This window comes from Piliocolobus tephrosceles, chromosome 7 (genome assembly GCF_002776525.5).
Source record: "Piliocolobus tephrosceles isolate RC106 chromosome 7, ASM277652v3, whole genome shotgun sequence".
Classification (NCBI taxonomy): domain Eukaryota; kingdom Metazoa; phylum Chordata; class Mammalia; order Primates; family Cercopithecidae; genus Piliocolobus; species Piliocolobus tephrosceles.
The window spans coordinates 123,942,455-123,956,535 of NC_045440.1; the positions used below are offsets into that span (position 1 = coordinate 123,942,455).

The 14,081-nt window shown below is 35.6% G+C and overlaps 1 protein-coding gene across 3 annotated transcripts in view; it reads left to right on the forward strand.

The window, feature by feature from the left end:
• MTBP (MDM2 binding protein) overlaps positions 1-14,081 on the forward strand; it is a 78,312-nt gene that overhangs the window by 33,264 nt on the left and 30,967 nt on the right. For all 3 annotated transcript variants that reach the window (XM_023224685.1, XM_023224676.1, XM_023224692.1), the window contains exons 12-13: positions 9,840-10,013; positions 12,135-12,242. In XM_023224685.1, the coding sequence (XP_023080453.1) occupies positions 9,840-10,013; positions 12,135-12,242 (282 nt within the window). The remainder of the gene's footprint in view (positions 1-9,839; positions 10,014-12,134; positions 12,243-14,081) is intronic.

Here is a 14,081-nt window from a genome sequence, read left to right on the forward strand (position 1 = left end):
ATCTGTTTTGTTGACTAACAATTCTTCTAATAAAATATTTTTAGAGGGACTAGACTAATGACTGATAAAATGTTTTGAAATAATGAAGCATGTGCCTTTTTCACATTCAAATCACCATGATGAAAATGTTTCAAAACAGTGGGCTGACATCAACAGTGGATTGGATAAAGAAAATGTGGTACATATATACCAGGAATACTACACAGCCATAAAAAAGATGGTACATGTATGCTATGGGATACTATGCAGCCATAAAAACGATACATAAACACCATGGACTACTATGCAGCTATAAAAAGATGGTACATATACACCATGGAATACTGTGCAGCCGTAAGAAATGTAGTACATGTACACCATGGAATACTGTGGAACCATGCCCTTTGCAACACCAAGGATGCAGCTGGAGGCCATTATCCTGAAGGAATTATCACAGAAACAGAAAACCAAATATCACATGTTCTCACAAATGGAGGCTAACCCTGGATATACACAAATACAAATACAGGAACAGTAGACACTGGGGACTCCAAAGGAGAGAAGTTGCATGCTATGTTCACTGTCTGGGTGACGGGATTAATAGAAGTACAAATCTCGACATCACACAATATACCCTTATGGAAAACCTGCATATGTACCTCCTGAATCTCAACTCAAAATAAAAAATAGTGGGCTGAAACAGGTAAGGCTAAAGTAGCACAGTGCAAGTGACCTATAAATTTCATCTTGAGAAATAAAGGACTGATAATGATTTTGAAAGAAATTTTAGTAACAGACACAAAGTTTTTTTTGTGTGTATGTGTGTTTTTTGTTTTTTGTTTTTGAGATGGAGTCTCGCTGTGTTGCACAGGCTGGAGTGCAGTGACGCGATCTCGGCTCACTGCAATCTCCGCGTCCCAGGTTCACGCCATTCTCCTGCCGCAGCCTCCCGAGTAACTGGGACTACAGGTGCCTGCCACCATGCCTGGCTAACTTTTTTTTTTTTTTTTGTATTTTTAGTGGAGATGGGGTTTCACCATGTTAGCCAGGATGGTCTTGATCTGACCTCGTGATCCACCTGCCTCGGCCTCCCAAAGTGCTGGGATTACAGGTGTGAGCCACCGCGCCCAGCCAACAAAGTATTCTTTTAGTCCACAAATATTTTTTTGTGCCTGCTGTGTGCAAGGCATTACTGTGCTAGGAATACAGTGGTAAACCTTTCAACTAACTTGACTACCAACCTTTATTGTAGACTTAACTTTATACTTATTCTTTTCAAGCACATATGGAACATGCTTCAGGACAGACCCGTATACATGCTTCCCATTAAAGGAATCTCAGCAAATTTAAAAGGATAGAAATAGTATACATGATATCTTCCAATTTCAATGGAATTAAGTTAGAAATTGACAACAGAAAGAAACCTGAGAGTCTCTCAACTATTTGGAAATTAACACACTTCCAAATAACCTATAGATCAAAGAAAAAATCAAAAAGGAAATTAGAAAATAGTTTTAACTGAATGAAAGTAAAAACAAAACATAAAATGTATGGAACACAGCTAAGGCAGTACTAAGAATATCTGAAATGCTTATCTTAGCATGGAAGAAAGATCAACAATCAATTTAACCATCAACCTCAGTAACCAAGAAGACCTAAGTGAGTAGAAGGAAAGAAAGAAACCAGAAATTAATGAATAAAATATTGAAGAATATGTCTACCAAAAGAAGTATAAGACGTGTACACTGAAAACCCCAAAGCATTACTGAGAGTAATTAAAGAAGATATAAGTAAATGGAGATACATACCATATTTAGAGTTTGGAAAACTCAGTATTATTAAGATAGAACTCCAAATTCAACCCAATGCTTATCAAAGTTCCAGCAGGACTTTCTGTAGAAATTGACAAACTGCAGAAGTTCAAGACCAGCCTGGCCAACATGGCGAAACCCCGTCTCTACAAAAAAAAAAAAAAAAAAATATATATATATATATATATATACACACACACACACACACACACACACACACACACATAGACACATACAAAAATTAGCTGGGCGTGGTGGCAGGCGCCTGTAATCCCAGCTACTCTGGAGGCTGAGGCAGGGGAATCGCTTGAACCCAGGAGGCAGAGGTTGCAGTGAGCCGAGATCATGCCACTGCACTCCAGCCTGGGTGATAGAGCGAGACTCCATCTCAAAAAATAAAATAAAATAAAAAAGACATAAAAGAAACTGACAAACTGATCCTAAGTTTATATGGAATTGCAAAGCACCTAAAATGACCAGAATAATTTTGAAAAGTAAAAACAACATTTGAGAACTTAGCTACCTGATTTCGTGACTTATTATAAAGCCACAGTTATCAAAACATTGTGGTATTGGGCTAAGAATACATAGATCCATGGAACAGAATAGAGTCAGATGCCAATGGCAAAAGGACAGTCTCAACACACTGCTGGAAAAATTGGATATCCATATGTAAAAATTATGTATATGGATATATATATATGTATTTAGCCTTTTACTTTAAATGAAAGTTAGCTCAAAATGGGTCATATAACTAAATTTAAGAGCTAAAATTGTAAAACTTTTGTAAGATAACGTAGATAACAAATCTATAAATTAGAAAAAGAAAACAAATCTATAGAGTAGAATTCACCAAGGTTCAGATGCTTACTTTTTGATAAACACTATTAGAACATTTAAAAACAAGCTACGTAGAGAAAATAGTTCCAATCATATATCTGACAATGGACAGATATATTTGAAAAATTCTCACAATTTTATATATAATAAAACAACCCAATTAATAAGTGAGCGAAATGCTTGAATAGACATTTCACCAAAGAAGATACATGAATGACTAGTAAACTCCATGAAAAGATGCCCCGACATCATTAGTCTTTTGGGAGATGCAAATTACAACCAAAATGTGATTCTACAACACACTCACTAGAACAGCTGTAATTTAAAACAGTGACTATCATATGTTGATGTGGATGTGGAGGATCTGCACATCTCACACATTGTTGCTGGGGATGTACAATATAGCACATCTACTACGGAAACCAGTTTGTTAGTTAAACTTGCACTTGACTGTACAACCCAGCCATTTCATTCCTAGATATTTACCCAGGAGAAATGAGAACATATGTTTACTCAAAGGCTTATGTGCAAGTATTTATAAAAGCATTATTCGTAATAGCCAACACTTGGAAACTATGCAAATATCTATCATCTGGTGAAGAGATCTTTTTTTGCATATAGTGGAATACTGAGGAATAAGAAGGCATGAAAAGTTTGGGGTGTACCTGAAAAACATAATGCTAAGTTTATAAATAAAGTCAGACAAGGTTAGATTATTTATTGTAAGATTATATGTATGAAATTTCTATGAAAGGCGGGAGACAAAGCAGATCAATGGTTGTCTGAGGCCATGGATAGAAGGGAGATCGACTGCAAAGGTGTGATGGAAGTTTCTCAAAACTGGATCATAGTGATGGATGCAAAGTTGTTTACATTTCCCGAAATTTGTTAAAGTTAGACCTTAATATATGTACATATGTAAATACATATGTAATTGTACATTATTAAAGTTTTTTATTTTTTGTAAGGATCACTTTTTGTAAGAATCATTTAGGTCCTTCAGCCTAAATGCAGAGTTTTATTTATCTCTCTAGCGTAATGATTCTTAACACCAGCTACAAATTAGAATCATTTTGACAGTTATTTAAAGTTATTTAAAGAATCACTTTTTTTCTAAGAATCATTTAGGTCCTTCAGTCTAAATGCAGAGTTTTGTTTCTTTCTCTAGTTCAATGATTCTTAATACCAGCTGTAAATTAGAATCACCTTGACAGTTACTTAAAAAGGTCAAGCTGAGCTCCACCTGAAAATAATTCACCCCAAATCTCTGGGGTGGACCCAGGGTGTCAGTGGTTTGTTAAAGCATCCTCGGTGGTTCAAATGTATATCCAAGATTGAGAACCTCTGCCCTAGGTGGTGCTTTCCCCAACACTAGGTGACATCACTGTTACTGAAGAATCCTTTAGATGCTTTCAGGCAGAAAAAATTTAAGAATCACTGCTTTAGGCCTTTTAATTCCTTATCTAGAAAATGAGGATACTACTATTTGCTTACTGTATCTCAAACTTGTTTGAATCAAATTGGTAATGGAAGGTACACTCTTTCTAAATTCTGCAGTAGCTTTTTGTTATTCTCTCCAATCTTATATGCTTCTATGTCTGTGAAACAACAAAGAAATAATTGCTGTTCATAATGAATAAGATCTGGAAATATCTTCTGAATGGCTTCTTTATTCATTGTAGCTTTCAAATTGCATATTTTTTTATATTGCAATTAAGAGGAAATGTGTATAGTTTATGACCCTAATATTACTTAATTATTTAAAATTGTCATGGTGGAATTTATAAATCCTGTGTTTATAATTTTCACAGTAGTGAGTTATACACCTACTCAACAGTACTATCCTTTTTTTTTTTTTTTTTCTTTTTCTTTTTTCTTTTTTTGAGACGGAGTCTTGCTTTGTTCCCCAGGCTGGAATGCAATAGCATGATCTCGGCTCATTGCAACCTCCCCCTCCTGGGTTCAAGCGATTCTCCTGCCTCAGCCTCCTGAGTAGCTAAGATTACAGGCATGTGCCACCACACCCGGCTAATTTTTTGTATTTTTAGTAGATATGGGGTTTCACCATGTTAGCCAAGATGGTCTTGATCTCCTGAACTCATGATCCACCCACTTCAGCCTCCCAAAGTGCTGGGATTACAGGTGTGAGCCACCACGCCCGGCCAGTACTGTCATTTTTTAAACTCTTTTAGATTTTTTAAAAAATTGAGCCACAGTCATTTTGTCAGTGGCAGCCTAGTTTTATGCTAAATTGTTCAAAGCTTAGTCTGATGAATACGGTGGGGTGTCAGGCTAGGAAATACATTTTTGAAAATACTTTATGAATATAAAGTAATTAGATTGATGTTTTTTTCTTGTGCCTCCCCAGCTGGCACTAAGGGCTGTTTCAAAAGTTAAATCTAGAGTTAAACAGCGATCTCATTGTTGAAAAGAGTGTAGCCTCCTAAGATGCCTACATTGGAAACTAGATTTTGTTTTATTATTTCATTTTTGGAATGATTATTAAAATAATTGGTTATATTATTTTGCCATTTCTTTATGAACATGTATAATAACTATCAGTAAGTCAGAATATTCACTTACCCAGAATATCCTGTTTCCCCCATAGTCCTGGGATATTTTTTTTCCTTCTATCATGTGGAATATTATTTATCTTTTAGATTATTATAATTTTGTTTTCATATTAATCATTAAAAACGAGTGTTACAGAGTTTTAAGAACCACTAAGAAACTTATTGACAAAAAATATAACTTGATTTTTATTATATAAGAATTTTTTTGCTAATACTAATAAAGACATAAGACTTTATTGTGGTTTATGTTTTATCTGTAAAGTTTGATGCAACGAATAGACACTTGGTAGTTTCTACTTCTCCCATTTTATCTGTATAGTATTATCCAAAATATATGTATGCTTTTGGTGGAGAAGGGGCATACAAGCCAACACCTTATCAAATGATAATGTAAATAAACATAGCAGTTGAAAATAGACAGACTTTTTTTTAGTAATCATTTTCCCTTATTACTTTAGGAAGAGTGATGAGGCTGGAATAACTATGCTAATTGTAAATCTGTTACTCTCTGTGGCATTTACATAAGTTATTTACTATGTCTTCAATTAACACCTGCCAAATCTGGAGCAACATTTTTTAAATGACTGCAGAGTCATTATGGCTAGGAGAATTCTTTACAGTAAATATTTTTCTTTTGAGGAAAATAAGATTGTTGTAATTATAAGCTTCAGTGATTAAAATGCAAATAAAGGTGATGAAATTTAAAATAAATGTGGAAAGAATGTCATAGATAGAAGAGATATATATAAGTCAAATCAGCAAGTAGCTAAAATGGTAAATGAATTAAGGTCACTGTATCTTTTGGCAAACCTTAATTTCAAATAAAACTGGTAACAACAAGTGTTTTTCTTTTCTAATAACCTTTATTTAAATTCATGTTGTAAAACTGCAGTTTATGAACAGAATTAATGTCACCCTAGCAATCTGTAAAAATTGTTTTTGTTACTTCATCATTGTTTTGGGGAATAGACTATAACCCACAGTATCTTCCTATCTGAAATAAACTGTAGCTATTGTAATAAAATTACAGTACTTTCTTAGTATTTTGGGATGTATATATGTGTATATATGACATTCTATATACTATATAAAATAATCTTTTATATGCTATGTGGTTGTCTCTAAAGAACTGAAGTACTGTCAAGAACTTTCGTTTTGTAAGCAGAACTTTACATTCCTAAGATAATTTTTAAAAATACAGCTTTACTGAGATATAATGCATACCATACATTTTACCCTTTTAAAGTTTACAATTCAGTGACTTTTAAAATATAATCACAGAATTGTACCACTATCACCACAATCAAGTTTAGGGCATTTTAATCTCCCTGGAAAGAAACCCCATACGCATTAGCAATCATTGCGCGTTTCCACCACCCATTCCTCCCCCTACCCCTAAGCAACCATGTATCTATTTTGGTCTGTATAGATTTGACTGTTTGGGACATATCATAGAAGTGTAATCATATAATATCTAGTTTTTAATGACTGGCTTCTTGGACTTAGTATAATGTTTTCAAAGTTCATCCATGCTGTACATGCTGTAGCATATGCCAGTACATCATCCTCTTTATTGCTGAATAATATTTCATCACTTAGATATACCACATTTTATCCACACATCAGTTGATGGACATTTGGGATGTTGACACTTTTAGGCTATTATGAATAATGCTGCTCTGAATATACAGGCACAGGCTTAAAATCATTTTCGGTATAAATCTAGGAGTGGAATTGCTGGGCTTCCTCTTTTTTCGGTGTCTTAAGGTAGAAGGTTAGGTTATTGATTGAGATCTTTAACACTACTTCAGCTATGTTTGATAAACTTTATATCTTTCGTTTATCTTAGAGTATTTTTAAATTTCCATTATGATTTCATATTTGACCCATTGGTTATTTGTTGGCGTGTTGTTTAATTTCCACATATTTGTTAATTTCCCAGATTTCTCTGAACTATTAGTGTCTAAAAGGACTAATGATTTTAGTCCTTTTAAGTTTATTGTACTTTTCCACTCCAGTGTTTCCATCAGGTTTTTATTTTATATCTTTTCATCTATATTCTCTATTTGATGAGACTGTCATCATGCCTTTCATGTCTTCTTTAAGTGTGGTTTCCTTTAGTTCTTTGAACATATTTGTAATGTTTGCTTTGAAGTCTTTGTTATATTTAACTTCTGGGACCTCTCACAAGTATTTTCTCTCACTTGCTTTTCCCCTTCTGTAGGTATTACACATTCCTGTTTCTTTGCATGTCTCATAATTTCTTGATAAAGATGACAATTTAGGTAATATATTGTAGTTGTTGGTTAATAATTTCTCTCCCCCCTTATTAGGTTTGTTTTCTTGTTGTTTGCATATTTATTTGTTGTATGAGTTGGGCTTGTATTGCTTGTAGTATGAATTTTAATGAAGTCTGTTTGACTTTGGTGTCACTCTTCAGAGGGTGCAGCCTTCAGCGTGGCCAGATTCACCCTGGGAATCCAGTGGTCTCTGCCTGACTCACTTTCCCTTTCCCTGATACCTTCTTTGTCTGCCTCATTTGCTGTCACATGTAGCTGCTTTATACTTCACTAATTGCCATCTTCACTAATTGCTTTATTGTTTTTGACAATGCATTGGGGCTTAAATTGTTCCACATCCGTTTAAATTTGATTCATTTTTGTGGGCATTCTTTGATTTGAATTCTGACACCAAGATGACGCTTCTTAGCTGTCTCATTCCCCCGTTCTCTCTAATGAACTAGATCTTTTGCTTGTTTCTCTTAATTAGGTGAACTGCCAGCCTCCTTTTATTTGCTTATTACCAAGTCTCCATAGTTTTTGAGACCCCCTTTAGGCTCCAACTTATTGCAATCTGAGTCAGATGAAGTCAGTTTCTTTGGGTAGAGTTGAGGGCCTTCTGCTTTAAGGTCTCTTCCCCTGGGCAAAATCTCTGAGCCAGTACTTTGGTAGCTGGGCCAGCATGTAGCTTCTGGTCTTCTTTATATACTTCTCCCAGTGTAGAAACTGCCCTGTGAATGCGCCGAGGTGGGGAATTATGAGTAGAAGCTAGGTGGAGAAAGAAGTCCCCGAATTCTCATCATACGCATCGGGAATTTAGTCTTTTCAACTCAGAATGAGGGGATGAGAAATTGCTGACAGCCTGCTCCTTCCCATGAGATGCTGTAACCCTTTATTGGAAGTGAGGGAAGAGGGAGACCCATCTTTTTGGCCACAGTCACTTTGATTGGAGTTTCTGTTCATCTGCTTTGGGAATGGGTGGGGAGAAGCAGGCTGCGACTGAAGTCCTGTGGACTCTTAAAAACTAAGCCACAATCTGCTTCTTCCTAACCCGTTCCCAACTCAATGGATAGAAGCTCCAGTCTGTCCAACCTGCTTCTTCCCAACCCTAATCTTAGTATATTTTCCTGAATAAATGTTTCTTAATTTGGTATATACCCTTAGGATCATTTCACCAGTTGTGCTTGTATTGCTGGGGAGTGGGTCCACAGGCTTTCTCACCCTGCCATCCTGATAGCCCCTAAAATAAACTTAAGCGAAATAGAGACGTAGATAACTTTTTAAAGAGGTAAGCATTCACTTTTATTCCCTGATAATCAGCCCTTAACTCTGCCTTATATATCTCAAGCCAAGGACACTTCGTTTTACCCTATCCAGAGAATAAACCTCTAATCTTCTGACAGTCATTTGCCTGAATAGAATAAGGGATCAGGAGGCCTGTTTCTCAAGTTGACTTTCAAACTCTGTTCCTATTCCAGCTTTGTTTTGCTTCCAGTGCCATCTGGGGTCACATTCCAGACCTCTTGAGGATGCATGTATAAATTGTGCTGCTTTGGGGCTTTCTCTGCTGTTTTTCTCAGCTTCCTTAGCAGCGGAGAGATTGAAGTTTGTTGCCAATTGTTCATACACTTTTCTGCTTTCAAATTTTAGTTGTTGTCTCTTCCAGATATTAGTTTTTTGTAGATTTATGCTATTTTTAAGATTTCTTTATTCTCATTTAGTGGAATTTCAGGAGATAGTGAATATAAATGTTTATGTCCAACTCACCATCTTCAACAAAACAAGATTCTACTTCTATTTTTAATTTCAAAGGCTTCACAGTTTTTCTTCAACCTTCACTATAACCCTCACTTGATTTGCTTTTAAAATATACTAGATGCTGTCTTAACTGACTGGCATGCCAGATTAATGAATGCTCTCCATTCCCTCTGTAAAATACATTATGGATGCCCACTGCAAGAAGCAAAAAGCTACTCCCAAGTATAGCTGTACCCTTCTGCTCCCATCAATTAAGTTGTGTGTGTTTGTAGGAGTCAGTTTATTCCCCTTTAAAGAAATGGAAGCTGTAAACATTATTGATGTGGTTATTTAAGAAATATACTGTAGAACTCGGGTAAGCCATATCAAAAGTTAAAGAATGAGTACACATAAAAGATTTATGCTTTGTAATTGTTTGTTATGATTTTTTGCCTTAACAGCCTTCTCAATTAAATGAACGACTACTAGCCCTGAATGTATGAATAGCTTGTTTTAAAATAACATAAAAATTTTATTATATCCTATGGATCAAATGTATGATTCTGTTGTGTTGTGTGCTGAATTTTACCATACTTAACAAGATAATTGTTTTTGTTTAGTTCCAGATGTTGAAGTGAAAGGAGAGTGTTCAAGCTATTATCTCTTGTTACAAGGTAATGGCAATAGAAGATGTAAAGCCACATTGATTCACTCAGCCAACCAGATCAATGGCTCATTTGCACTCAGTTTAATTCACGGAAAGATGAAAACAAAGACAGAAGAAGCCAAATTGAGTAAGTGTTAACTTTAGGTATTAAAACATGTTTACATTGTTTGTGTGTGTAGTTAGCATATGTGGCTTTAAGTAGAAGAAATATTAAAAATTTAATGAATTTATTTTCCCTAAACTCCATTCTCTTTCATTAATTTACCTTTTATTTAAAATATATTATGACATTTTTTTACAATTTAATGTGCAAAGAGCAAATTCCTTTTACATTATACCTAGTAAAATTTAGTAGATCAGCCTTCACTTCTAAAAATGAAATTTTTAGTATTTTCCACTTTAAATACATGTATTTTGCTATATTTCTCATTTTCATTTACATTGTCTCAAGCTACACGTTCTATTTTATTGCCCATCTTTCCCTCTTCCCAGGCTTTATTATTTAGGTTATCGATTGCTGCATAACAAACTATCCCAAATTTAGCTTAAAAATAGCAGTTTATTATTATCTCTCATGGTCCTGTGGGTTGAATGGGCTCAGCTGGATGTTTCTATTTTGAGGTCGTGCATATGATTACAGTCACATACACTATGGCTCCAGTCATTTGAAGATTCCACAGGGCTTGATGTCTAAGATAGCTTCTTCACACCCATGTTTGGTGCCTGGGCTAAGATGGCTGGAACAGATGAGGTCTGATTTTCTCTCCACAGGCCCTTTCCTCACAGCTAGCTTGGGCTTCCTTAAAACATCATGGTCTTAGGGTAGACTGACTGACTTTTTTTTTTTTGAGACATAGTCTTGCTCTGTCACCAGGCTAGAGTGCGGTGGCATAATCCTCACTCACTGCAACCTCTGCCTCCCAGGTTCAAGCGATTCTCCCGCCTCAGCCTCCTGAGTAGCTGGGACTACAGGTGTGCAGAACCACGCCCAGCTAATTTTTGTATTTTTAATAGAGACAGGGTTTCACCATGTTGGCCAGGATGGTCTCGATCTCTTGACCTCGTGATCTGCCCACCTCAGCCTCCCAAACTGCTGGGATTATAGGCGTGAGCCACTGCTCCCGGCCTAGGCTGACTTTTTATATGGTTGCTGACTTAGAGCAATTGTTCTGTGAAGCTGCAAGGCTTTCTGTGTCCTAGCTAGAAGTCATTCAGTGTCACGTTTATGTTACCTTGTTACATAGTGTGAAGCATATCCAATAATTAGCAATCTTAAGGGAGGACTGCCACAGCGTGGAGAATAGGGAAGATCATCACTATGCCAACCACCAGTAACAGGAGTCTAAATACATCTTTCTGCTGTTCCCTGGGCTACTATTTAGGTCCACCATATACTGGTTACCAATTTGTTCTAGTCCAGTGTGACAGAACACACTCACATGCAAGTTATGTGAAACAGGTTTATTACTTACAGATAGGCAGCAAGGAACAAAAGAAGCCTAGGATCTGTTGTGAGCCAGGCCCCAAGGCTCAGGAAAGCTTCCCAGGGCAGATGGAGTCTTGAATGCATGTGTACCATTTGCACCACAGCTAAGGGACCCCAAAAGGCAGCCTGACCTGGCTTCTGTATTTCAGGGGCCATGTGACTCATTGGGCAATGCTTTAAAGGACATCCTGCTTTTAGGGGACAAAGGAAAAAAACCCAAGCTATCCTGGGCAGTTTCTCCCTATTTCAAGATAGTACATTTCCAGTACATTCTACAGTTATTCTGAGTACTATGGGCATGAAGAATGGGGAGAGAGACACGGCTAAGGCTATCATAGGACCATCTAGCACATTTATCTAGGTTGGATTCATTGTGGAGGGTACTGCACAAAAAGGAATAACAGGAGATGTGGTTCATTCAGTGGCTTTTGGGGGTATCTTTAGAGACTGGTTCCCGTTCCCTATCTGTGATTTCCTGTCAGGTAGAAGAAAATGTGATTCAGGGAATTCTACTTTACTATCTAATTCCCTCAATTAAAAAATCAGGTAAATGTTTAAAATGTAAAATAATTGAGTATGCTTATTTTCTGCTGCTTAATTATTATTATTATTTACTTTGAAATATATAAGATCAAGAGAGGTGAGTGATTGATTTTTATTTTTTTGTTAAATCATTGCTATAACACATTTCCCAGGAACTGAGTACTAATTATTGGCAAAGGATAGCGTTAATGTTGACCTTTTTTTTTTCTTATTGCTCAGGTTTTCCTTTTGACTTGTTATCACTTCCACATTTTTCTGGGGAGCAGATTGTACAAAGAGAGAAACAGTTAGCTAATGTTCAAGTTTTAGCTTTGAAAGAATGCCTAAGTAAGTAACAATTTGTATATTTCATCCTACTCTAAAAATGTTGACTTGTTCGGACATAAGCTACCTTTATTTGCACACTTTTTCTTGTGTAGTTTATCTTTTAGTTACGCTACTTATTTATAGAACTATTTTTGATAGCGATGATGTAGAGTGGAAGAGATATTTTCACTAGATTCAGAATATTTCTGTTTATTTGTACATCACTGTTAACAGTTATAAAAATACTTCATCAGGCAAATTTTGTATTTCAAAATTTGTTTTTAATTGTATGCTAGAAAAGGTATGTAAGTTTTATTTTTCTGTTTAGTGTAGAACTCTTGATAAAATATCTTTTTATATATTTTTGGTAGCAGAAGTTGGATGCTACAAATAGGAAAAAATGCAAGTCTTAGGGGAATTAATGTGTTACCTTGAGCATTGATTCTTAGAGTTTAATAATGATCATCAGTAATAAGTAAGAACATTTCATGTGCTGAGTGACATTGGCATTATAGATTTATTTAGAAAAGAGTCATAATTTCACATGTTTTCTCTTTTACAGTTAATTTGGCTATCAGTCTTATTTTTTAATACAAATTTTAAGCATTCATTTGTTGCCTAATTGACCTTATTTATTGTTATGTAATTTCTAAGAAATTGATTCAAATTGTGAGTCCTCCTTAGTTGTATGTAGAAAAAAAGATATTCGAATTATATATTACATGTATTATAAAATAAGAACTATCATTCTTTTCTTTAAAAACATATTTTAAAAGTGTGAATTCAATAGCCTACCTATGCAATAGAAGATAATTTTAGAATGCTTGGTCTCAATTATTCATGTAAAGATTACAGACTTTTTCAATTGTAAAAATCCAGGGTTATTGTGTAGTCTTGAGCTCCTCTAACCATTGGTGTTTTTTTTTTTCTTTTAAACCAAGAAAATGATGTTTGCTCAAGGAAAGCATAATTAGAAAGGCAAATCATTTTTAATAAAGTGTAGTACATGCTATAACCAACAAATACATAGACACACACATACATATATACTGAAATACCAGTATTGTTATGGATATAAAATGTTTATTTCAGACTTCAGTATTATTCATTTTTTAACTTAGCTATATTCCTGCCAAAAACCCGTCAGGCCCTGATTTGCTTGCCATAAGCCACCTGCAGCTTTTTATAACTCAGTTCCTTCAACATCTCCACTGTTTCATCTTCACCTCAGTTCCTCACCCTTCCAAAAAGAAAAACTATCAGAGGAGCAGGGACCTCTCTGAAGCTGGTGCATCTCTTATTTGTGAAAGGAGAAGATTTAACCCCAAGAGGGCCATCCCTCCTGGTTGTGTGGGAAGGGAAATATGACAGCTATAACTAGGTTGCTGCCTAGAGGTGTGAGTGAAAAGTTCAGCAGAGTTGGTGAGAGAGCAGGAGAGGGTACAGAAATGCAAAAAACAAAAACAAAAACAAAACAAAAACATCGTAGGGATGCCACTAGACTGGGCAAAGAGTAAGGTGGGAACCTGAAACTGAAGAAGACCTTAGAGCTAGTTGCTGCTAGAGACACTAGCTCTGGGTATGTCCATGAAATGGGCATTTTGCAATCTGAAACGTTAAATCTTGATTCAGATTAATGATCCAGTTGATCTATTTATGATGAAAATACTTCCTGAACAAATCTCTTCTCTACCCAGAGAGTTAATACTGGATTAAAAACTTGGAGACAAAGATGCATCTGTTTAGAATGCCTGTGTCTCAAAAGGCAGAGGCAAATGACCGCAAAAGAAAGTTTCCAATGTAAGCATGTCTTAAGCATCTACTTCAGTGATTTTCAAATAAGTGAAGTGTGAACAGAAA